This window comes from Diabrotica virgifera, chromosome 7 (genome assembly GCF_917563875.1).
Source record: "Diabrotica virgifera virgifera chromosome 7, PGI_DIABVI_V3a".
Classification (NCBI taxonomy): domain Eukaryota; kingdom Metazoa; phylum Arthropoda; class Insecta; order Coleoptera; family Chrysomelidae; genus Diabrotica; species Diabrotica virgifera.
In genome coordinates, this window is record NC_065449.1 from 61,782,855 (window position 1) to 61,810,822 (window position 27,968).

A 27,968-nucleotide genomic window follows, 5' to 3' on the forward strand; every position below is an offset into this window, starting at 1 on the left:
TAGTCCAGCCGAACAACATCCAGAACGTGGTCGCTCTACAACCGTCGCTCAAGACCGATATTTAATTTTAAATGCCAGAAGACCGCCAACAATCAAAGCACCCGAGCTGGTTAATTAATTACAGCTTGCACATAATGTAACAATTAGCCGCAGTACTGTGAGGAATCGTCTCCATGAAGCCAATCTTCGTAGTCGGCGACCACTGAGATGTCCACCTCTATCTAGAGGCAATCGCGCTGCAAGATTAACCTGGTGTCAAGAGTTTCAGAATTGGACTGGCAATGACTGGGCCACAGTTTTAATTAGTGACGAGTCTAGATATGGATTTCATCCAGATTCTCGTCGGACAAGAGTTTGGAGACGACCCGGAAATGGAGAACGATTACGACATCTTCAAGAATTGTATGCATACAGAGGTGGTATGGGGCGGAATCATGATTGACGGAAGAACTGACCTCATTTTCCCTCGTGGCTTTCTCAGAAGTCAGCAATATTTGGACACAATTCTTGAACCTGTTGTGCGCCCGTTTGCTGCTGCTGTTGGAGAAAATTTCTACTTTATGCATGATAACGTTCGACCATATGTTGCGCATATTGTAACAAACTGGTTGGATAACGAGGGTATTGAGGTATTGCCGTGGCCAGCACAATCACCAGACTTGAATCCCATTGAGCATGTATGGGACATGCTCCAACGAAGAATTACTCCACATATGGCCAATTTCTACAATGAGTTTCAACTAAAAGAGCTTCTGAGGGAACAATGGACACAACTACTTCAAGCAGACATTAACAATGTGATTCGGAGCATGAACAGTAGATGTAGAGCTGTGATAAACCAACGTGGTGGCCATACTTTATTTTAGTGGTGGCCATAAGTTTATATTTCGTATTTTTGACATTTGATGTTGGTATGTGAAACATGAGTGATTTGCAATATATTTTTTTTTTATGTTCACATTTTCTTTTTTTCCAATTTATGGTTTGTGACATATTAAACAACAATTTAAACTACAAATTGTGTTTTACTTTTTTAAGTTGATTACAGATAAACAAAATACGTCTATTTATAAAAATATCCCTAGATTTTTGCGTTGTGTGTACATACATTTTAAATCATGATTTGGGAGTAATTTTGAGAGTGAAGAGCATATTAGCTATGCAGTGTATAGACAGGATATTAACCAATCATCCCAAGTTTATTGACAAAAAAAGGGAACATTTTTACAGAACTAGCAAAGTTCTGTGCAAAAGCAGACCTTTGGTCAACGGATATTATTTGGCTTTGAGCACGATCAGTAGATTGTATAAACTGGTGACAAGGAATGTGCACCAAAACTCCTTTAAAAGATTTGGCAATTACAATACTGGGGTTACCAGCTTCCTACGCCGAAACAGAGCGTAATTATAGCACATACTTTTTCATAGATAATAATAGGAGAACTAGACTATAGATAGAGCAGGAAAGTTACTATATAATAGCTCATAATGAATAACTCCTAAAAGATCATAAACATGGAAAAATGGTATGTGATGAGAGTCTTTCTATAACTCATCTGTTGGAACTAGGGCAAGACTCTAAATCCATATCAGAAAATGAACGATTAAGCGAGATAGAGAGAGACTCTTCATAGCCGTTGCCGCCCAAAATCCCGACACGCCAGAATCCCGACAGGCCAAAATCCCGACATGCATTAATTCTCGCATATGTAAAAATTCCGACTTTTGTTTAATACTTTTAATACAAAATACTTTTGTTTAGTAACAAAAAATAAAAAACAGATGGCCATAAACAAAAAACAAGAAATAAATGTAATTATATGTTAAAAAGAAACTTATCGGGAAACTGGCCTGTCGGGATTTTGGCCTGTCGGGATTCTGGCGTGTCGGCATTTTGGCCGTCGGGATTATGGCTGTCGGGATTTTGGCTGTCGGGATTTTGGAGTAGACACCTTCATAGCATTCTCTTCATAATGCAGAGTTCAGCTTGTGCGAAGAAAATTTCTCTGGCTCATAAGAATAGACTCTTACTTATTTATATACTTTATAATTCCTAAGAATGTTGTAGTGTTTTTTTTATTATTAGTTAAGAAAAAAGTAAGTTCCTATATAATCAATATTGGGTTGTTTATTTTATGTTACCATTTTTATTTTAATATTTTTTAAATAAAATAACTTTTATAGTTTTAATTATGTATAATGACTAATAACTAATATTAAATAATAAGTTTCTTATTTATTATTATTATAAGTTTATTATTAGGTAATAAGTTCAATAAAATACTAATATTCAGAGTATTTTTTTTTTAATTAAGTTACATAAATTTTAAAAGCATTTTTGGACATTTAATTATTAACAGATTTTCCTGTAGCCGTAATACCACAGCAATAAGTAAAGCTAACTACTAATTTGTATAATTTAGTACAATAATTTTAATAAAAACGTAATATTTCCATAAGTTTCCTAAAGTTTCCAGTATTCCCGGAATGTTTCCGGAAACTTTCCGGCGTTCGAATCTTCCCGGAAATTTTACATCACTAGGTATGTTTCATATCAAAACTTTTGTGCAAAAATTTCTAAATATATGTACTAAATTATAATCAAACACTGGAAACATTATCTTTCAAAAAGTTTCAAAACCAATCCTGAAAATCAAAGTACAACAACCATTATCTTTCGGAAGTAGGTAACACAAACAGAGGTAGGTAGTCGAAAGGTTCAATCTAAACTTAAACTTTTAGGATCAGGGTGTAAGGTTAAATAATTTGAAAGTTTCAATCAACTGTTAATGGGAGTTTTGAGAATCGGGACGTGTGAAATGTTTACCTTATAAAATACCAGATAAAGGTAAAGTTATGCAAGGGTAAAATTTAAGGTTCATTAGATTCATTACTTCAACGTTATCGAACCCTTTTGCACCTTTTCCCTGTAACTACCTGGAGTCTCAATATTATATACTGATGGCCAAAAAATGCAGCACCTAGAAGGACATATATTTTTTAAATATTTATTTATGGAAACATAAATAATAATATCAATGGGAAAGTCCCCGTAGCTGGCTGTATACCATAGTTAAAAAACCATACAGAAGTAAAAACTTCTTTTGTATATTGGTATAAAAAGTTTTATTAAAAAACATAAAAGTCCTCCAAAAGGATTTGCAAAACGTTTTCAATCTGAATCAGATCATCCTCAGTGCGTTCTGCTTCGTAAAAGAAACTAGCAACTTTTTGAAAAAGGTTACATCGATATTAATGGTTAACATAATACTTAAATGATATTTGTAGCGACTCCAAGTCGATGTTACAAGATGAAATGTGCTAGAAGTGCTCAAAGGGCAACATGGTTCCCTGCTCGTTAAGAACTTGTGGTTCTTGCCAGTTCAATGGACACAGACCAACAAAAGTCTTTTGTTGGTCTGTGTCCATTGAACTGGCAAGAACCACAAGTTCTTAACGAGCAGGGAACCATGTTGCCCTTTGAGCACTCCTAGCACATTTCATCTTGTAACATCGACTTGGAGTCGCTACAAATATCATTTAAGTATTATGTTAACCATTAATATCGATGTAACCTTTTTCAAAAAGTTGCTAGTTTCTTTTACGAAGCAGAACGCACTGAGGATGATCTGATTCAGATTGAAAAGGTTTGGCAAATCCTTTTGGAGGACTTTTATGTTTTTTAATAAAACTTTTTATACCAATATACAAAAGAAGTTTTTACTTCTGTATGGTTTGATAAATAATAATATTCTTATTATTTAATGACATAAAAAAATTTGCAACGTCCTTTCCGTCAAAAAATTAATAATGAACGGCTCCTCTTTGACTTTCTATACACTCAGTTCCTCTATGGGCATTGATCGAATTAAGAGGTCTATATCATAGGTATATGTATTGCTAAATACCCATCCAGATTCTTCTTACGGCATGCAGCAGGTCTTATAAGTTTGTTCTAGGACGTAACAATCGATTTAGGTTTCGACCTAAGATATCCCACACATGTTCGATGGGTTACAAATCTGCTGATCTTGATGGCCACTCTACTGAGTGTATGTACTGTTATGCTCTACTTTATCTATTTATTTACGTTGATTAGCAAATTCTTAATTTAATTGATTATTCAATTATTTTATTTACTGCCTATGTAAAAACAAAACTAAATTGAAATTAAATTTTCCAATCAATTTTATTCTCAGGGCTAATTTTGTATTTGATACAATACCTGTGATCTGTGGCTTCTAGTATTTCTAGTTGCTTACTTAAGTACTCAAAATACTCAAGTAGGTAACACAAACAGAGGTAGGTAGTCGAAAGGTTCAATCTAAACTTAAACTTTTAGGATCAGGGTGTAAGGTTAAATAATTTGAAAGTTTCAATCAACTGTTAATGGAAGTTTTGAGAATCGGGACGTGTGAAATGTTTACCTTATAAAATACCAGATAAAGGTAAAGTTATGCAAGGGTAAGATTTAAGGTTCATTAGATTCATTACTTCAACGTTATCGAACCCTTTTGCACCTTTCCCTGTAAGTACCTGGAGTCTCAATATTATATATCATATATCAAATTATATATTATATATCAAAATCATATAAATGTAATCTATTAGTCGAGGAAATGAAGCTGAAAAAATTTTTTCGTCCAGCATCGATTTGTACAAAAATTTGGGATTAGGCTCATTACACCCTCTAGATCATTTTCTATATTGAGCCGTTGTACGCTTTTGGTTTTTAAGGGTGAAAACTACCCCTAATTGAAAAAATTATAAAATAACATTTTAAACTTTAATATTGTCAACATTTGGTTCTTATTAGTTACATAATGATTGTTTTATGCTTTAAGATATACTATCATAATATTTCAACCCTTAAAACCATCGATGTTGGAGCTATATATAAAAAATTTACTTACCTAAAAGAATAATTTCGGCTTGCATCGATTTACATAAAGATTTGGGATAAGGATCGTCTCACCATGTACTTCATATTCTATATCATGCTTAAGGGCGTGGATTATTTTTAGGGGTGTAAACTACTCCTTATTGTCAAAAATTATATAAAAACATTGTAAACTATAATATGGGTAAAATTTGGTTTTGATTGGATAAATAATGATTGTTTTATACTTTAGGATATAATGTCATAATATTTCAACCCTTAAAAAGCAAACTTAATAACATTACAGTTTTTATAAGTAGATATTTTAATAGATCTATACAGAAAAAAAGTAGAATTAAAGAATTACAAAAACATTTATTTACACAAAAATACGAATTTACAAATATGTACAAATACAAATATAAATAGTTTTTTAGTCATTTTCCAGTATACGAACCGGTTCTGTGGTATTATACATACATTGAAAATTATCCATAAGCGGACTATTCGAATTTTTCCAAAAAAGAAATTCGTTTTATAAACATAGATAATTCATTTTTGGCGATAAAAAGTTTTTTCAAAAATGACTTTGTAGGATTTTTGAAGAGTTATAAACTATATAAACTAAATTCCGTAAGATCCCTTAGTTTTTAAATAGGGTGAGTTTAAAATCTCGAATAAGGGGGTGTTGCTCGTAAATAGAGGTTTTAAACAGCTATATCTCGCTAACTGTTCACTGTAATGAAAATCTATGCAGAAATTTTAACTATTAAAAAAGCTACAATTTAGTAATCCATCCTTTTTTCGTATCTCCAGTATTTTCGGAGATATTTTGAAGTAAAAAGTGAAAATGGGAAATTGCAAAAAATTAATTTTTATTTAAACTCCAATTTTTCTAAAATTAGACCTTTTAAATAGGTCAAAATTCTTGAGTGTATTGATAATACAAATATAAAAGGAATTGTAAAAAGGTGAAGACCAATTTTTAATTAGGAGGGTAGTTAGGCGGTTGTTTTCACTGATTTTTTCACAGAGAAAAGCAAGTACCGATGTTTTTTTGATCATAAGTCGCTTAATTTTTAGGCTAGAAACTTTTTATTATTATTTTTTGAAAGGTCTAACTATATGATTTAAAAAAGATTATCTTAGTTTTCCTCAAAAAATGCAAAGTTTTTCCGTTATTTGACTTTGAATATTTCAAATTATGCATTTAACGAAAAAGCTAACTTTTAACATGCCGTATCTCGGTTCGTATTAGTCTTAAAGGTATTACAGAAAAAGAATTTAGTTTGTGTTACTAAAAGATACAATTTTGATATCACATTTTTTTTTATTAAATGCATATTTTTCGGGGTATTCTCAAAAAACCCTCTAAAAAAGTCGATTTTTGCGTCGAAAAACTGTTACTTTCAAGCGCGAATAACTCTAAAAATATTAGTTTTACGAAGAAAATGTAAAAAACATTTTTTCCTTAGAATTACTTTTTACATCGATTTGCACGGTTAAGATGTAATAAAAAATTACTGCCCCCGAGATGGGGTGGCAACCACCCCCAAGGTTTTAGCGTACAGCGGCATGATATAGAAAATGATCCTCGGACTATTCGCTACCTTCTTTGAAAATTTCAAGTAAATCCATGCTGGACGAAAAAATTGCGAGCCAAAATACTTCATTTCCTCGACTATATTGTTTTTATCAAATAAGCCGTGTACATATGATTCAAAAAATACTAAAATTTAACTTTGTTGCAACAATTTCTAACTTAATAAATTAAACTCTAACTCTGATATCTCCTTGTTTTGACAAAAAAAAAATTATTTAATTAATTTATTATTTACTCATACTAAATTTAGTGAATTATACTTTTCTTCTTTTGAATTGATTTCTCAAATTTGAAATGACTAACTGCGTTAAAAAAAATGTTCAATAAACAAATAAGCAAATATGGTTTTGATATAAACAAATTTTCTTCATTCCGACAAATGATTTCACTAACCTTTTTGTTTCTTCACTTCCTCGTTTTCTGGATTGCGCCGTCCTTGATTCCCCCAACACGTACTCTCTGGATGTTGCGAAAAAGTCCCTCACGTAAAAACTGCTTCCAAGAAAAACACACAGGACTTGCTCGAATTCTATTTCTGAGTTTTCCTTGCTCGATATCTTGTGCACAAAAGGATAATAATCAGCTATTCGCTCTAGACAAAACAAAGGAATTTCCCTCGGACCAGGAAAAATAACTCTTCAACCGGTCGACAATTTGGTTTCAACTTGATTCTGCTCGCAAAGGCTGATCACACCACTCTACACTTATTACTCACTTTTAAAAACTCGACTGCCTTCTATCGATGTTCCTTACACAGTGCCCCTTATTCCTCCTCAAATCCAGACTCCAACATTCATTATCCCTACTCCCGATATTTTCCATCCAATCAACAACAACCTCTCTCAAACCATTCATTTCTTAATAAACCAAATATTCTTCCACATAACTTTTCCAATTTGTCAAATTTCAAGAAATATCATAATTAGTTCTTTTCTACTTTCTACTTTTACATCTAAAAACTAATACAATTTGTTTACCAAATCAAAAACCTTCCCGGAAAGATCTTAAAAACGTTATTGTTCCGCGTCAACGCTCTGTCCACTTTCTAATCACCGAATTGCTTGTTAATGTCCCGTCCATTTCGTCGAATCATTATCACTAACCGTTTTCATTTTTCTGAAACACTTGTTTAATAGCAAAATTAAATTCTATACAATTTTGGTCATATACAGGGTGATGAAAAAACTATGATCTTATGGGTTTTGATATAATAATTTTTTTGAATTTCTTCAGAGTGTCTGTGTTTTGACTATAGAGTGTCTTTTTACCAGGTTTTTGTATGAACTCCATGGTTTCACGGGCAATATGGGGTCTTCGTTACCATGTTGAAAGATCGTATTTGGAATGGTTTGTAGATAGGGATGTAAAACCGGTTGCAGTACTTTACCAATACGTATGTGTGTGTTGACAACCTGGTGTATTGTAACCAACTCCTCCACCAGGAATTTGTAAATCGAAATGGTGGGCAACAGTATCATCTCCTGTGTTAATGCTTTGAACCATTACCATTCACACCTTTATCAACAGTGCTAAAGGTAAACGCGTTTTGAAATAGCTCGGTGATATCACTCAAATTTTGGGCTATTACAAGCAAAATTCTCAAAAGTGATGTCAAGTGAAAACAGGTGGCCGTAATGCATGGAAAGAGCCAAAAATAAGGATTAGAGAATTATATTATTGTAAGTTTGCGTACCATATCACATTTAAACTAAAAGGTTAAATATAAACAGTCACAAAAACCATATCCAGATATATAAGACCATGTCCCATATCCAATACAAGCCCATGCCTAGATATATAAGACCATAATACGGCTAGAAGTCGCGTATGGAAGCGAAACATGGACGCTAACAAAAAGGAAATAAATAAATTGGTGGTGTGGGAATGTAAAATCCTTCGAATGATATATGGCCCTTGCAGAGACAGCGCGACAAACAAATGGAGGCGCAGATACAGTAACAAGTTAGTCTCTATTCTTAAAGGAAAATCTAGTTAGATATATAAAGGCAAATCGACTCAGATGGGCAGGACATGTGATACGCAGTAACGATAATCGCCTTATAAAGAATGGCTTCTGGTAAAGGCCAGATGAAAAAAAGGTCTGTAGGACGGCCTAGAAAAAGGTGGAAAGATGTAGTTAGTCAAAGAAAATCTGGAGAAAATGAGAGTTAAATGGGCGAAAAATTAAGTCAGCTCTTAAGATAAACAGAGAATATGTCTTCTGCAGCTAGAAACCCAGAGAAAAATGAGAAATTGATGAGACATAAAGGAAAATTAAAAGACTACAAAGAAGAAAGAATTTACATAAACAATGATTTGTCAATAACTGAGAAAAAAATGCAAGAACAAATAAAGCAGAAAGCATAAGAGGGCATAAGAGAAGATAAAAGGGTAAATAGTGGGTTTCGGAAGGTCACAATAGATGGCAGAGTATGGAGATGTTACCGAACAAAAGGAAAGCTGGACCCACAAGCAAACTAGAGCTGAGCAGTATGGATGGATCAAAAGGTAGTGAAAATATGGCAATGAATGAGGAAATGGCGAGATTATTATTGTAGGAAGCAGAAAAATAAGGAGGAATAAGCGTTATCCAAACTCAATCCGGATAGGTTTCTCGAAAGTATCTGGAAGCGTGTAATAAGCCTGGGAACAATCGGGATAATTAATTGGAGAACTGTGAATGTGGACAGAAGAAAATGGAAGAAAACGGTGGTGAAATTCTAAGCCATAGGTATGTATAGGTTTTCATATTTAAAGTGAAAACAAATAAAGCAGTTAACATTTTTTAATAAATTCCAACAAAAAAATCAAATACACAATTATTATTTTAAAGATCTCCACAGCCTGTGATGGACACTAACTGTGATGGACATTTAACTTCCTGGAAAGATACGTCTGGATTCGAAACTCCTTGCATGAATTGGAATCTAAATTTACAACCTGCCTGTAGTTGCCATGGTAATTGATTACATTCTTGCTCCGAATGAACTCCACCATAACGGTCACCCCATCCATTCTCAGGAGCATTCCACTGGATCCGACAACCTTGTGTATTGTAACCAACTCCTCCACCAGGAATTTGTAAATCGAAATGATGGGCCACAGCATCAGCTCCTGTGTTAATGGTTTGAACCAACATCTGTTTTCCTTGAAGTTTACCTTTGAAACTTAAAAGGTAACAATGGCAACAATGTTCAACGTCAGCTCCACCTAAATAAAAACAAAATAATATAATCTTTTTATTTTGCACTTTTTAATGGGTAATAAAACTTTCAGTAGAATCGAATTTCTATTGCTGTTAATCTTGATCATTGCCTACATAATCAAGATATTTTATGAAATTACCAAAGCTTATTGTTTAGAGAAGAAATATTAACAGAACAAGAAAATTGAGCCCTAAATGAAAACAATGATGTTAGGAGGATAAGTTGGAAGAAAAGACAGTGATGTTAGGAAACCAGTTAGAAAGACTAACAAAAGAGGAAGTTGGGGAAATTATAAATAACACCAATAATGGTAAAGCCCCAAAATAATACGATATCAATATGGAGGTTATAAAATATCATGGAAAAGAAAATTTATATACAAGTTAATAACAGACATATGAGACGAAGAAAAAATGCCGAAATAATGGTGCTATGACGAATATCATAGAGCAGTTATCAATGCAGATGTATTAAGGGAAAGTCTACAACAGATGCCATACATACGGTTAAACAAATTATGGAGAAAGCTCACGGATATAAAAATAGAAGTTAAACTGCTTTTTATAGATTTTCGGCAAGCATTTCATACAATAAAACCATCAAAATTAATAGTAGCTATAAACGAAATGGCAACACAAAACAAATTAAGACGATTAATAAAAGTTACAATGAGCAGAACTGTAGTGAGGATAAAAACTAAGTAAGAGACACAAAAGGATTTGTCATACATAAATGTCATACATAAAAATTTTGCTAACAACAGAAAATAAAAAACAATGTAAAGAGTATTAAAACAAATGGTAACAAAAGGAAAAGTAACGCTATTAAAAAATTAATAAAGAAAAACAAAAATAATGAGATTCGATAAAACCTTTGAAAACAAAAAGCCAGCCAATGGGAGCAAGAATAGGATAATACCTCCGAATTCTATCCTACTGCATCGATTTTCATTTGGATTTGGAGAGAACCTAGTTCTAAGCAAAACTGTTCTATATTATTTTTTGTAAACTCAATACTTATGAGTTATTCGTGGTTGAAAATTGGCCATTTTCATTGAAACATAACAAACACCTTTTTGAACGGTTTTTTTGCGAATACCTTAAAAACTATGCATCTAACTAAAAAAACTGTATATAACATTTTTGTAGAATATAAAAACAAAAAAGAGATTCGTCCCTTCATAAATCTTGTAGTTATAATAAAAAAGGGATATGGTAGGTGAAAAAAGTATGTTTTTTGGTGCATGCTGAAATTGGTATATTCAACTTGAAATAATAGAGAAACGGTCGATTTTAGGTGTATAATGTTTCCAATTCCTTTTGTAGTGCTTGGAAAGACCTTTAAAATGAGCAATCTTAAAGGTCAATTACATTTAAACTAAGCGAGATATGCTGCAAAAAATTTGATGACTAATGTATTTTAAGAAAAAATGAGAAGTATATGTAACCCCCATCCACCAGAATTTAAATGCATCGTTTTCCTTGTACAATACCTTTGATTATATTGTTATTTCTATGTTCAAAATGTTAAATAGGTTCAAAATGAATGGTTTTTGAAAAAAATAAGATTTAATTATAGAGCGCATTTTTAAATTTTCTTAAAAATCTTCCTTTTTCTCCATGTAACTTGAAAAATATAAGAGAAATAGTAATGAAAAATAAAAACGAATTGTTTATCTAAAAAACCCTACATTTTTGTGTGGTATCTTTATTTCGTATCTCTTATCATTTTTCAGTTACATGGAGAAAAGGAAGATTTTTAAGAAAATTTAAAAATGCGCTCTATAATTTCATTTTATGTTTTTCAAAAACCATTCATTTTAAACTAGTCCAACTTTTCAAACAAAGAAATACCACTATAATAAAAAGTATTCTAAAAGGAGAACGATGCATTTAAATTCTGATGGATGTGGGGTTAAATATACTTCTGAGTTCTTCTTAAAATACATTAGTCATCAATTATATGCAGAAAATCGCGCTTAGTTTGAATACAATCATCATTAGTCCTGTCGCCAGTGGGGGTACAACGGCCTCCTTAATTCAGATGGAATTACCCAAGTTTTTTTTATGTATTTTGACCCGTAGAACACGAATTTTTTGGGTAACAGTCGATCCGGGTGTCGATAAGATTGTTATAAACAAAGAACTTGAGGAATCACATAACAGCGATTTTTCGCAAAACAAAATATTTTTTTGTATTCTAAGCAAAAAATGTTTTTACAAACTTTTTTATAGGATGTTTTCGACATAAACGCGGTTGAACTTTAAAAAAATCGAAAAATTGCAATTTTGGAACCCGAATAACTTTTGATTGAAAAATAAAAGAGCAATTCTGCTTACCGCATTTGACAGTTCAAGTCAAATTCTATCGGTTTTGATTACTTTCATGGCTAAAAATTAATTTTTTTATTGTTAAACAAAGCTATAAACACATAGCGATTGAATCATGTTTTCAATGTATTTCTCATTTGAAATCGAACGAGTAGGCGCGCATACTAACAATTTCTACGTAGATTACGTATAGTCCGTCCGCTATAACTTGTCCCATGCGGTACGATTCATTTTCAATCAAATTAAGTCAAAACAGAAAGTGAAACGTACGCCGATGTGTGTAGTATATAGTATATAGTATACAGTATACAAAATGTATATACACATCGACGGTCGTTTCAATTTATGTTTTGACTTAATTTGATTGAAAATGAATCGTATCTCATGGGAAAAGTTATAGCGGACGGACTATACATTAAAACGCATGCATTGGTCACGGGAAACAATATGTGTTTATGGCTTTGTTTAACAAATAAAAACTTAATTTTTAGCAATCCAGATAATCAAAACCGATATAATTTGACTTGAACTTTCAAATGCAGTAAGCAGAATTGCTATTTTATTTTTTAATCAAAAGTTATTCGAGTTCAAAAATTGCAGTTTCGATTTTTCGAAAGTTCAACCGCGTTATCTCGAAAACTATGCATCCTACGAAAAACCTTGTAGGATCATTTTTTGCTGAGAATCACCCAAAATATACAAAAAAATGTTTTGTTTTGCGAAAAATCGCTGTTATGTAATTTCTCAGGTTATTTGTTTATAACAACCTTATCGACATCCGGATCAACTGTTACCCAAAAAATTCGTGTTCTACGGTTCAAAATACATAAAAAAAATTTGGTAAGTCTATCTGAATTAAGGAGGCCGTTGTACCTCCCCTGGCGACAGGACTACATTTAACACTGCTCATTTTAAAGGTCTTTTCAAGCACTAAAAAAGGAATTGGTAGCATTATACACCTAAAATCGACCGTTTCTCTATTATTTCAAGTTGAAAACACCAATTTGAGCATGCACCAAAAAACGTACTCTTTGACCTACCATATCTTTTTTTTATTATAACTAGAAAATTTATGAAGGAACGAGTCGCTTTGTTTATTTTTTTAAGCTACAAAAATGGTATATACAGTTTTTATAGGTAGATACATAGTTATTAAGGTATTCGCAAAAAACCGTTCGAAAAGGTGTTTTATTTCAATGAAAATGGCCAATTTTCAACTACGAATAACTCAAAAAGTATTGAGTTCTCAAGAAAAAATTATAGAACAGTTTTTGCTTATAATTAGGTTCTATAGCCACTTTCGTGGCTACTTTAACCAAAAAATTGTCCACTCCCGAGAAGGGGTGGGAAGGGATAGACTTTGTTTCTTGAGTTATTGCCTAATTACTGTGAAAATAGAAAGTAAATCGATGTAGTAGGATGGAATTCGGAGCCAAATACCCTCGTTGACTGCCCTAATAACAGGAGAACTCATTTTTGAAGAAATCAAAAAAGTTAAGTATTTGACAATATTAATAAAAAACAAAGGAGAAACAGAAATCAAAGAAAGGATAATCACAGCAAATAAGATGTACCATGCAAATAAAATGTTATTAAAAAATCAATTACTAAGAAAAAATAGAAAATAAAAGTATATAAATCGATAATTCCACCGACGATGATGTATGTATGCTGTTGAAACCCTTAGCATGACAAAAAAGCGAGGAAAACACATTAGAATACAAGGTAGAAAAGGACTAAGAGCAATATTAGTACTAATTAAAGTAAATGAAAATTAATTTGGTCAAAGAACGAACCTTGAGCTACGGAAAGAAATTACGGAAAATGGCTAAGATATAAAATATGGAGATCAGGATCATCTACGTCGATATTTTCAATATTGGAATGGACACCCACCACTGGCAAAAAAAGACCAAGATCTACATGGTTACAAGAAGTAATAAATAACCTTAACAGGGAGGCAATACGACAATAAAAAGAAAATACCAGAGACAGGAAACAATGGAGAAAAATAACAGAAAATGCCGAAAAATATGTGTATATAATTTTTTTCTTATTGACGTTAATCATCTGAGTAACCAAAGACTCAATCTGCATTAATTATTTTTATGGGAAATAAGCCACATAGTCCTGTCGCCAGGGGGGGTACAACGGCCTCGTTAATTCAGATGGACTTACCCAAGTTTTTTTTATGTATTTTGACCCGTAGAACCCGAATTTTTTGGGTAACAGTTGATCCGGATGTCGATAAGATTGTTATAGACCAAGAACTTGAGGAATCAAATAACAGCGATTTTTGGCAAAACAAAACAATATTTTGTATTTTTTGGGTCATTTTAAGCAAAAAATATTTCTACAAGTTTTTTAGTAGGATGCACAGTTTTCGAGATAAACGCGGTTGAACTTTCAAAAAATCGAAAAACTGCAATTTTTAAACCCGAATAACTTTTGATTAAAAAATAAAATAGCAATTCTGCTTAGCGCCTTTGAAAGTTCAAGTCAAATTATGTCGGTTTTGATTATTTGCATTGCTAAAAATTTATTGTGTTATTGTTAAACAAAGCTACAAACAACTAGTGCGTGAGTGATGTTTCTATGATTTCTCATTTAAAATCGAACGAGTAGGTAGAATAGGTACTAGTGCAATCAAGACTATTTCTACGTTACATGCGTTAAAACGCATGTAAAAGCACGGGAAACCCTACGTGTTTATAGCTTTGTTAAACAATAAAAAAATAAATTTTTACCAACGAAAATAATCAAAACCGATATAATTTGACTTAAACTTTCAAATGCGGTAAGCAGACTTGCTATTTTATTTTTTAATCAAAAGTTATTCGGGTTCAAAAATTGCAATTTTTCGATTTTTTTAAAGTTCAACCGCGTTTATCTCGAAAACTGTGCATCCTACGAAAAAACTTGTAGAAATATTTTTTACTTAAAATGGCCCAAAAAATACAAAATATTGTTTTGTTTTGCCAAAAATCGCTGTTATTTGATTCCTCAAGTTCTTGGTCTATAACAATCTTATCGACATCCGGATCAACTGTTACCCAAAAAATTCGTGTTCTACGGGTCAAAATACATAAAAAAAACTTGAGTAAGTCCATCTGAATTAACGAGGCCGTTGTACCCCCCCCTGGCGACAGGACTAACAATTAAAATGAAAAAAATAATTTTATTAACGTTTCGACGCCCAAATCGGGTGCCGCTGTCAAAATACAAAATATCAGTAATATTTTCAGTAATATCAGTCAGAAAAAGCTGGAATATTTTGAGATGTGGCTTTTTAGGAGAATTTTAAAAATACCGCGGACCGATCATATGATGAACAAAATGATGTTGCACAGAATGAAAAGAGACAGAGAAATTTTGACCACCATTGAAAGGCGAATGTTTGGAGCTCATACTTAGAAAGGATAATTACTAGTTGTTGCAGCTGAGAATGAAGGGTGAAAATCGAAGGAAAAATGGTCCTGGTAGGCGACAAATATCCTTGCTGAAAAACATTCGCGACTGGACCGGGTTAAACACACAGACGCTTTTAAGGAAAGCAGAAGATAGATACGAATTTGCAATGGTTTTAACCAAGAAGACCAGATAAAGGCCGACGTATAATACAAAATTTATACTGGAATTAATCAGCCACAATAAGAACGAATTTTGGAGGTGAACCAACGGAAGCGATTCAGATTCTACGAGGCGTTAGACAAGGTTGTATATTTTCACCTATATTATTTAACCTATATTCAGAGGAAATATTTAGTGAAGCTTTGGAAAATTGCGAACATGGAATACTTCTAAATGGAGAACGTCTAAATAATATTCGCTATGCAGACGACACCGTGATTGTTGCAGACAGTTTGAACATTTTACAGCAACTAATAAACAAAGTAAATGAAGTAAGTGAAAGATTTAGACTTCAAGTAAATATATCAAAAACTAAAGTTATGATCATCAGCAAAAATAAAATTAGAGACTCCCAACTACTTATCAATAATACACTAGTGGACCGAGTAAAACAGTATAACTATCTTGGAACAATAGTAAACGGACAATGGGATCACTCACAAGAAATAAAATGTAAAATAGAGAAGGCTAGGAGTGCATTCAATAACATGCCCAAACTCTTTAAAAGCCACAACCTTAATCTGGAGATAAAAATAAGGCTCCTACGATGTTATATCTTCTCAATATTGTATTACGAAGTTGAGTCCTGGACACTCACTGAAGCAATGGAGAAAAAACTTGAAGCCTTTGAGATGTGGCTATACAGGTGAATCCTAAGGAAATCATGGACGGAGAAGATAACCAACGAGACCGTATTACGAAGAGTGGGCAAAGAAAGGGAGGTGATGTATAACATTAAAAGGAGAATGTTAGAATATCTCGGGCACATAATGAGAAACGGCACTAAATACAGATTACTGAAGTTAATCCTTCAAGGTAAAGTATTCGGAAAGCGAGGAATTGGGAGCAAAAGAATATCATGGTTAAAGAACATGAGGAATGGTTCTCCACAAAAACAACTAATCTATTTAAAGCATCAGTTAATAAAATAATTATAGTCAGAATGATCACCACTATTCGAAACGAAGAGGCACTAAAAGAAGAAGAATAACCAAGAAAGAAGATTCACATTTCCCCTTCAAATTATAAGCCACTTATTTTATTCTGTTCTAAAACAGCTTTCTGATTTAGTCTCAAAACATTAATAATATAAATGTTCATTATACAAATTTATAAATTTATATATGTACCTTGAAAAGATACACCGGCAAATCCATAAGCAAGAGTGGAATTAACTACGAATGGTGAATTATTGTTACAAACATATGCATTTCCGGGATGGTCAGGATAACAGACCGAATTTCCATTATTCTCCCTTGTACTATAGGTTGCTCCATTCTTTTGGCAAGATTTCACTGGTTGACGATTTTTGGTATGAACGTTAGCATCCCAACTGCAAGATACAACACAACAATCCCAGTATCTGGTAGTTATGGCATCGCCTCTAAGACCCCCAGGTATTGCCACGATGTCTGGTGATGATTCTTTGGAAGATGCTGTGACTATGGCTGTAGAAAATATTTTAAATTTTAAATTTTAAATTTTAAATTTTAAATTTTAAATTTTAAATTTTAAATTTTAAATTTTAAATTTTAAATTTTAAATTTTAAATTTTAAATTTTAAATTTTAAATTTTAAATTTTAAATTTTAAATTTTAAATTTTAAATTTTAAATTTTAAATTTTAAATTTTAAATTTTAAATTTTAAATTTTAAATTTTAAATTTTAAATTTTAAATTTTAAATTTTAAATTTTAAATTTTAAATTTTAAATTTTAAATTTTAAATTTTAAATTTTAAATTTTAAATTTTAAATTTTAAATTTTAAATTTTAAATTTTAAATTTTAAATTTTAAATTTTAAATTTTAAATTTTAAATTTTAAATTTTAAATTTTAAATTTTAAATTTTAAATTTTAAATTTTAAATTTTAAATTTTAAATTTTAAATTTTAAATTTTAAATTTTAAATTTTAAATTTTAAATTTTAAATTTTAAATTTTAAATTTTAAATTTTAAATTTTAAATTTTAAATTTTAAATTTTAAATTTTAAATTTTAAATTTTAAATTTTAAATTTTAAATTTTAAATTTTAAATTTTAAATTTTAAATTTTAAATTTTAAGTTTTAAATTTTAAATTTTAAATTTTAAATTTTAAATTTTAAATTTTAAATTTTAAATTTTAAATTTTAAATTTTAAATTTTATTTACACTTTTAAGCAAATATTTAATTATATAACAATTTTAAAGAAAGTACACCTCTCACATCTTATGGAAATATAATATCACTCAAACTCACTAAAATTTAAATGAATAGATTCGTCTCGAAATTCCGATCGTTTTATAGCATTGCACCCACTCTGAATTTTGCTTAGTTACGGCTTAAATTGGTATAAATAAATCAAAAATCAAGTGAATTTGTACATAAGATAGATAGAGAAAAAAGATTTTATAATTCGATATGTAATTTATTAAAAAATCTTCTGCATGTATTGTTCTTTTAGATAATAAATGACAACGACCTAAGTTCTAATCGACTAAGCTAACTCTGGGTTTAAGCTGTTTTAAATAGCACCTAGACTAACAGTTCTTACGAATGGCATTTTTATGAGCTTCAAAAATATGATTTTGATAATTTACTTAGAATTTGCTTCGTTATTAATCAAAATTAAGAGTTGGAGCAATTATATGAAATGATCGCAAATCCGAGGCGAATCTATTCATGTAAATTTTATTGAATTTGAGTGAATTTATATTTTTTTCCATGTGTGCGGTGTCCTTTATTAAATTACTTCGATTAACTCAGACAAAAAATTTTAGCATTTTCTTAAATTTTTTTAAGAGTGAAAAATAATGTTTAAAAAGTGTTACTACTATAAAAAGGTATGTGGTATTTATAATTATAAAGATATTAAATAAATCTACCAAAGTTCCTCAAAGTAATTAAAAAATAAAAAACAACTATCCATAATTAACTTATACACTATTTGAATTTTATAGAATTAAAAGAATCCTCTTTTGGCCACTTTTGGTGCGTAGATATAAATATGTATATTGTCTGGTATTAGCTAAACTTTAAGTCAACAACATAAGATGATGGTACTCAAAGCAAGCACTATCAAAAGAAAAAGAATGTGTGTACTTTGTACGCACGTAAGAAGTTAAACTTCTATTATATGATTTCAACGAAATCAATATACTTTTAACAGTTTCTCTACTACTTTCCAAAAATTTTTATTAAAACAATACCAAAAATTTTAAAAATAAAAGAATAAAACACACACAAACACATTGAAAAATGCCACAAATGATTTCTGAACAATAATTGTTGCCAAAAATTTTAATTAAATACGTATTTTCTGAAAATAATTATATAATAATATACTTACAATCATAAAATCTATAAAAAAAATAAAAAAATGATATAACTTGCATTGGGCTTGAACCTACTTCCCGTGTATCCCACTGTACGAGAGTCGAAGCGATTTCAAATTGCACCACCTTCGCGTATACGTCATGTCGGAATATACACAAACTGAACAACTTTTTGACATTTTGTTTATATGAATTTTTATTAGTTTGATTTTTGTCGAATTAAAATACAACAATATATAGAGTAAGAAAACGATACATTAGATGAAAATTTTTAGAAAGTTTGTTCGTAATCAGATTATGTAATTAAAGCATTGCCTACTAGGGGTATAGCATAGCAAGTACTAGGTAAGTACATTATTTTTTTTACATTTTCCAAATAGATATGAAGATAATTTTTTATTGGAATACAACTGAAACATTTAGAATTACGTACCTGTGGCTTTTCAAAACTATTTAAAAAGTCACTATGATTATAAATTTGATTTTATTTCTGTCCTCACAACAATAAAAACCAATATATTATACAACATTTTTGTTTACCGATAACCTCCATATTGAACAATTATTGACAGATCATTTCAACCCCCAATCAGAGCCCGTATAAAGACTAATACCAAACTGTCGGTGTGCGCATGCGCGCAGATCAATATAAATTCACCCTCAATCTCAATCGCGCCTAAAGAAGTATAACTTCGAAAAATTCAAAATATCTTAAAAGACCACAAACAAGGCTTTTTCAGGGCAAAAATATTCTTTAAACGGGTATTGGGGTAAGTCTAGGGGTGCCAACAATTGATGCCAAAATAAGAGAGCATAATAATATGTTAAGAAGATGGTTTGGTCAAGTTCAACGTTCAACATTGAGACGTTAATCACTTAATACGAAAAATTGCTGATTTGCTGGGCCCTTGAATGAGTCGGAGAGGAAGACCAAAGAAGAGCTGGGGGAGACGCTCAGACAGAACATATCGGTAAAGGTAATTGATATTGATATGAACTAAGGTAGAAACTTATGAGAAATGTAATTAGAAAAGCCGACCCTGCATAGGGATAAGGGCACAATGTGGCATCTGTCATCTGTTAACCTTCCGATGACCAACCTTTTTTTGTTACACGGATGACCAAGGGGGGGGGGGGGGAAGTGACCCCAGGTCAAAAATGAAAATTAACAAAAAAATAAAGTTTCTTTTTTTTTAATTTTTAATTTATTATTTTGGCATCGGCTTTATGTCATTCAGCCAGTCACAACATGAGTATTAGTGTCATGTGTAGTGTGTATGTTGAGTAAGTGTCTTGTTACTTTGCAAAGTCGACGTCACTAGCGTAAAACTACTTGCAATTACACATAATAGACGCTATTTTACTAAACATCAACTTCAGAATATATTTTTTATTCGTAAAATATAGGGATTTTTTTTTATTTCAAAATATAAGGATATCTATAATGATATTAAAGTCAAATAAAAAAATAATGAGTTAAAAATTAAAAATGCTTTAGAATTTATTAAAGAAAAACATACGCTGGGGTCACAATTTCCCCCGCTTGGTCATCTGAATTTTATTGACAAAATGAAAGAGCATCGTTAAAAATGTTTAAGGTACGTTTAGTACCCAACATAGATAATCATCAGGCAGAACACATTGCACATTGCTGAATTGTAAATAATAGTAGAGGAAGGCCAGAGAATATAAGTTTAATTAGACTAATTGTTAGATAGTAAAAAAAACACGAAGATTAAACAATGAAATAAAAATTTGATAAAGATAAATATTGAATAAAAACAATTTTTTAAATTTTGACAATTTTTTATGGGCCGCTTAGCGCAGGTGGTAGTGTGCTTGCCTCGCATGCCGGTGGTCCGGAGTTCAAATCCTACCGCCGAGAAGAACAACTAGACATTTTTAAAATGTCTATAGGCCCCAGGTCGACTCAGCCTGAATAAAACGAGTACCTTGGGTAAAACCAGGGGTAATAATAGGCGGTTGAAGCGTAGCACTGGCCCAATTACCTTCCTTGTATACCGTTGGCCCTAGATATAGCAGACTACCCTGCTATACTCCCAAAGCCGTGTGCGGTATAAAACGGGAGACTATTATTATTATAAACAATTTTTTGCTTACTAAGTTACACAATAATTCACTGATTGAGTCTTTATTTACAAATAAGAACAACTAAATCACTAGAATTTAGTATATTCTTATACAAAACTTACCAATGGAAACCAAAAAAATATTCACTATACCGGTATACATTATTATTTAAATTATATTTATAACACTTTTACATGCACAAACCAACATTTATTATTGCTTTCCAACTTATGAAGATTTACACATAATTTGGATCTTTTAATAGTATTGCGCACACCACTTGAGAAACTCCTACAAAAATATCTAAAAGTGGATAGATAATAGCGACGGTATTATACATGCAAAGAATTGACGTAGCTGTTTGTTGAAATTTTAAATTAGAATTATTTAATCTTAAAACTATTTTAAAAAATTTTAGAAATATTTTAAAATTCTCTTTTAATAATTCTTTATTATTAAAATATTATAATAATTATTATTAGACTTAGGCAAATATGCAAATTGCATATTTTGCATATAATGCTTAAAAAATGCAAAAATTTCCAATTTTGCATATTTTTATATAAGTGTGCATAAAGTGCATATAATTTTAAATTTTGGTTGTAATCATACATATATTTTTATATTACTGTAACAAGTAGTTTGGAAATCTCAATATTTAATTTTATTATATAATCTCTTGGTACATATTCAAATTTTGGGTACCTGAATGTAGTAACTAATAAAAGAGCGGCTTATTATTATGTACACAGTTTTGTCACGTTTTGGTTACCAAGGTTCCAAAATCAGCCAGTTTATATCTCTATGTAAAATTTTTTATTTTGACGGCCTATTTCGCTTTTGTTGTAAAATAAGCCGTGAACACGTGTCTTCGTAATTGTGAATAATTTGTGTGCTTTGAAAATGCCGCAAATAAACAGTTCAGTGTCGTGGTATCATTCATAAAATCAAACTACAGTTTTGTTCAGAAAACTATTACTCAATTAGAATCCTCCAAATAATTATCATTGTTAGACAGTACATTTTAAATACAATAGTTTGAATCATTGTTTCAAAACGTTGAAAGTAATACATATTGCATAGGAAATTTTTCAAAAATTTAAAGCAACCATGGAAAAAAACAGTGGTTATTTCCAGATTCTTTCTCAAGTGGTTCAAGTACTAGCTGGGACCTTTTTCGAAGCACTTAATTTAAAACCAACTATTATCGTAAATTTGAACAATGCCCCAATTACATCAGTTAATCCCGAAAGAAGTTTTTCGATGTAATTAGATAGAAGCCATAAGTATTTGTTAGAAAATTTTGAACAGCATTTGATAATTATTTATTGTTACCACAATTCGAAATAATATCAATTATTTATTTGTTAAAATACTTAAATATTTAATTAATTAGCTTAGATAGATGAATATATACATGTTAATTATTACACCATGTGGAGAAATTGTAAATATGTTTGTAAATAAAAAAATACTGTAAGTATTTTTTTTTAATTACATGCATATTTTTGGATAAAATACTGCATATTTATGCGCATATTTCATACCTTTTTATTTGCATATTTTCCTAAGTCTAATTATTATACTAATATGTAGATTAAATATTTCCATAGCCACAATAACTACAGCTAAAAACAGCTCTAAAACACCTTATTTGATACGGCTATGTACAGATAATGATAATTATAATCTATCTTAGACAAGGCGAAAACGGCGGGTTCGTTGGGAAAAATATTACCATGATATTTTTTTGCATAATTACATTCGCGAGACATCCCAGAATAAGGATCAAGAAGTCGCCCACGTGAAAAGTGGGCCACATTTAAAAAAAAAATTTTTAATCAAATTGCAAAAATTAATGTTTTTGACCTGGACAATTTTTTGTAGGTTTTTTGGACCATTATGGATAAAAAAGCTTTCTCATAATTTTTCTCTAAAGTTGATCGTTTTCGAGTTATAAGCAGTTTAAAATTACAAAAGAATGTGTGTGTACTTTGTACGCACGTAAGAAGTTATACTTCTATTATATGATTTAAACGAAATTAATATACTTTTTATTTATATTTTGTTTAAATATTAAACTAATTTATACTTACTACTTCTCAAACATTTTTATTAGAACAGTGCCAAAAATTAAAATAATAAAAGAATAAAACACACACAAACACATTAAACAAGCCACAAATGATGTCTGAACATTAATTGTCGAAAATTTTTTTAACTAAATACGTATTTTCTGAAAATACAATTATATAATAAATATACTTACAATCATAAAATGTATTAAAAAAAAACAAAAAAGAAAGTTTCTATTGGGACTCGAACCAGCGCTGATAAGAGCGGTTGGTATTGGAATTCATTCGCCTTCTCCGCTTAGCCACGAACACCATGTGTCATTATTTACGAAGATCGACTAACTAAACGGATTAAACTTGTGATATTTTGATATTTTGAAAATTGATCAAATTATTTTAATTTTGAATTGAAATGATTTAGAGTTGAAAAAATACAACAAAACATGGAGTAAAAAAACAATATATTAGGTGAATATTGATAGAAATTTTGATGGTAATCAAATTATATAAATAAAAGTATTACATACTATGTATTTTGGCAGATCAAATAGGTAGGTTTATACCCATGATACATTAACAATTATTACGTACCTGTTGCTTTTAAAAACTATTTAAAAGTCACTACAATATTATAAACTTTTTTGTTTCTCTCCTCACAACAATAAAACTAATATATTATACATTTGTTTACCTTTACCTTTACCTCCAAACCACAGCTGCCATATCGGATAATTTTTGACATGTCATTTGAACATCCAATCAGAACAAAGGTATAATGCGCATGTGCCGGGCTGATAAGTTTTAACGTATAAAAAAATCACCCTCTATCGCCGGTAAAGAAGTATAACTTCAAAAAAAAACGAAAAATGGTGATTTTCAAGGCTTAATAACTCGGTTAAAAGTTATTACTGTGAAAGTCAGAAAATGAATAAATCAAAATTTAATATGTACCTACAAGTTCCTGAAGAAATTTTTGTCACTGTTTTATTACTAAGCTGTTATTTTTAAGTAATAATATTGAGTGCCATGCACGTGGTAACCTGCCGTAAATGCTGAGTGCGAGAGAGATGCCACTCCGGCAGTCCAATTGTACATCTTACTTGCACTCACATTTACGGCCGCCTATCACGTGCGTGGCGCTCATTATTATTACTTAAAAATAACAGCTTAGTAATAAAATAATGAAAAAAATGTTTTCAGGATCTTGTAGGGGGCATTAAACTTAGATTTAGTCACTTTCTGACTTTCATAATAATAATTTTTAACCGAGTTATTAAGCCTTGAAAATCGTCATTTTTCGTTTTTTTCAATTTTAAATTGCTTATAACTCGAAAACGATCAACTTTAGGGAAAAATTATTTTTTTATCCAGAATGTTCCAAAAACCCTACAAAAAAATTGTCCGAGACAAAAATATTGATTTTTGCAATTTGATTAAAAAAAATTGTTAAAAAAAATTGAATCACTTTTCACGTGGGGGACTTCTTGAACCTTATTCTGGGATGTCTCACGAATGTGATTATGCAAAAAAATATCGTGGGGATATTTTTCCTAACGGACCCGCCGTTTTCGCCTTGTCTATCTAGTCCCATTCGGTTTACATGTTCATTCCAGTTGTTTTCTTGTTTTTATCCACCTGTTAATATTTTAAATTTTCATATGCCCGCTATTGATAATACTTTTATTTCGATATTGTTGATTTGTTGTTTCGTCTTTCTTGTATCGGTCCTTGTCTGTGCTGCATATGTTAGGAATGGTGTTACTGTTGTCTTGTATACTTTTATTTTGCTTTCCGTGGTCAGATATTTGTTTCGCCATATGGTTTCTTAAAGGCAAACACTTATTCTTGCTGCTTTTGCTGCTTGAAAATGGCAGGATAACTTTTTTGTTTAGAATGACCCAAAAACTTTCTGCCACAAATTTCACCTAGCACCCTTCAGATGTGCTTAAAGGGGATAATTTTTTAAAGGACTCCGCAAAGAAACCATATCAGCATTTTCGTTAATACGGGAGCTGTGTCACAATACGGAATAACAATTTCCTATTACAAACTTTATCAAAAAAGTTGATCCTATAATAAAAGTTTTGTTAACAATAAACGATACATCTACCCTGAGCCAATTTCCGCACCATTCGTGTATATTACAACAATTTTACCCTATCCAATTTCTGGGATTATAATTGTTAACAGACCCTTTTAAATGGAAAGCGGCTTTGTCGGACATACGCGTTAAATACACATGTGCGAATATGAAGGAAAATCCACTTGTGCTACATTTATAAACGAATATTTTTTGTTTGCTTATGTATCATATAGGTACGCATTCAAAAATGTTTGTAATCCATGGAAATTTTGGAGGATTAAATTTGTAAAGTGTTGTATAACGCGAGAATTTTTAAAAATAATTTTCTATTATTAAATTTAGTCCAAGTTTGACATTTATTTTGGTATTTTGTTTTTAATAATTCTTGGGTAAGCTTAATTTTCAAAAAATAAAACTAAAATATTTAGCCATAAAAACCTAATAATACAAAAATTACGTAATATACAATAATACTAATACGTAATATACAAAAATAACAAGATAATCCAATATTTTGTATAATCAGTACAGTAGTGCAGTCACTGAAGGTTTTCGCCTCCGATTTGGTTGAACCTTCATCGATTTTCATGAAAATTGGTGAATAATTAGAGGATACATCAAGAAACAAAGGTGACATAACGCAAAATTGCGCTTTTACCCTGGGGGTGGATGCCGCCCCTTTTCGGGGGTGAAAATTCTTTTATTGAAAATAATACCATAAGTCGATAGAGGCACAAATTCCAAGCAAAATTTGTTATAAAAAGTTATTAATATAAATTAACACTTTTTGAGTTACTAAAGATCAAACATTTTATTTTTTCGTAAAAAAATGCATGTTTTAAAGTGGTTTTTCACTTATAACTCAAAAACTGTAAGATTTTACAAAAAGTTATTATTACCAAAATTGAAGATAATAAAAAATTAAATACACTTCTCACTTAAAGAACTACACTAGTGTTATTTCAAAGTAGTTGTGGGTAATTGAATGTATATTTTTTTCGGCGAGTACTCAAATCTAAGTATTCAAGCTTAAATAACGGGAAAACGATGCATTTTATAAAATATACCTTCTAATCACTTGTCAAAGTACATTGCAATACCTATCAAATGAGCTATAAAAGAAGTTAATAGCATCAAAATTAAGCAAGTTATGATGAAAATCAGAGAACTCTTTTGAATTTTTTAGGAAAAAGTGAAAACTAAAACATATGCCATTTCCACAAAAATTAAAATTTACAGTAATCCTTGCAATAATTTCTTTATGTTAGTATAAGTAATTATTTCAACAATTTTCATCGGTTTAGAATGTATATTTTTGAAAAAAGATATAATTTATAAAAATCAGAATTTTTAAAATTATCGTTATTTTCATATTCTCTTGATAATAACTCCAAAAATACTCAATATACGTAAAAACTATTTATAACCAAATTTTAGTTTTTTTTTGTATCAAATATTTTACCTGTTTTACTATTTCTGTAGGGTAAAAAATAATCGAGATAGAAACGTTTAAAGCTTAAATTTTGCGGCGATAAACCGGGGCCGTTTAACCTTTTATTTTTAAAAAAGTAAGGGTTTTAAGATATTCAATTTAACGTGGTTTAATAGCCTTTGGAATTAACATTTAAATGTTTTTTAATCATAAGAATTAACTGAGGTATTTACAAAAAACATAACATTTTTTGGAAAAATTTTTAAAGGATAAATTTTGAAAAATTTTTGGAGCATAAATTTTAATGCTATTGACTCGTTTGGGAGTTCATTTAATAGATATTTCTAAGTACTTTGACACATATTTAATAAGTTTATGTTATAAGATGCATCATTTTCCCGTTATTTATGAGTACTTAGATTTGTGTACTCGCCGAAAAAATATACATTAATTTACATACCTATAACTCACTTTAAATTAACATTAAAAGGTTTTTCAAGTAAGGAGTTTATTTCGTTTTTTATAAGCTGCTTCAAATTTGGTGATAATAACTTTTTTGTAAAAACTTATAGTTTTTGAGTTATTTGTAAAAAATCGGTTAAAAACATGCATTTTTCTCACAAAAAATTAAAATCCTTGATCTTCAATAACTCGAAACAGTTTTGATTTTTTCTAATAACTGTATATAAAAAATTTTGCTTAAAATTTGTCCCTCTATCGAATTGTGGGATTATTCTTAATAAAATAATTTTCACCCACGGGAAGGGGTGGCATCCACCCCCAGGGTAAAAGTGCAAGTTGGCACCATGTCACCTTTGTTCCTTAAGATATCCTCTAATCACTCACCAATTTTCATGCAAATCTATGGAGGTTCAACGAAATCGGAGGTAATAGCTCATATCCACCTTCAGTAACTACACTACATGGTTTCAAAGATAATAATCACATTCCACTTAAAATAAAATTTCTGGAATTAAAATGATCCTGTATAGAACTATTTCTTCTACAATTCAATCATTCCACAGTGTATCACATACGAGCAATAAAAGAAATGCCTATGCAAGGTATTACAAATTTTAATATGATCATCAACCAAGTAGAACAAGCAATTGGACTTTGTAAGTTTTAGCTTTTCACCCTTCGTAACCGGAAGTAAAACCGATATGTCGACATGTAAACTCTTCGTGTAACTTTACATCGATTGATATACGATTTCACTAATTTTGAGTAATTTTTGCCAAACTTCCGGTCATAAATTTGTAACCGGAAACGATATCAAAACCGGAACTAAATATTCGAGGTTAATTTTTCAATATTCGATGATTG

General features: G+C 30.6%; 1 protein-coding gene across 1 annotated transcript; it reads right to left on the minus strand.

Moving 5' to 3' along the window:
• Positions 1 to 9,252: 9,252 nt before the first annotated feature.
• On the minus strand, positions 9,253 to 21,342 carry LOC114328725 (endoglucanase). The gene is made up of 3 exons (XM_028277667.2): positions 21,175 to 21,342; positions 16,779 to 17,096; positions 9,253 to 9,692 (listed from the first exon to the last, which is right to left on the minus strand). Exons 1-3 carry the CDS (start codon positions 21,212 to 21,214, stop codon positions 9,310 to 9,312), a joined length of 741 nt encoding a protein of 246 aa, XP_028133468.2. The 5' UTR covers positions 21,215 to 21,342; the 3' UTR covers positions 9,253 to 9,309.
• Between the last annotated feature and the right edge of the window lie 6,626 nt (positions 21,343 to 27,968).

Coding starts and splice junctions, on each gene's coding strand:
- LOC114328725 (XM_028277667.2), bottom strand. CDS start 21,214: ATGTATACCGGTATAGTGAATATTTTTTTGGTTTCCATTG. Junction 17,097..21,174: donor TATTTTTTTGGTTTCCATTG/GTAAGTTTTGTA, acceptor TATTTTCTACAG/CCATAGTCACAGCATCTTCC. Junction 9,693..16,778: donor TGCCGGTGTATCTTTTCAAG/GTACATATATAA, acceptor GTTTTTATTTAG/GTGGAGCTGACGTTGAACAT.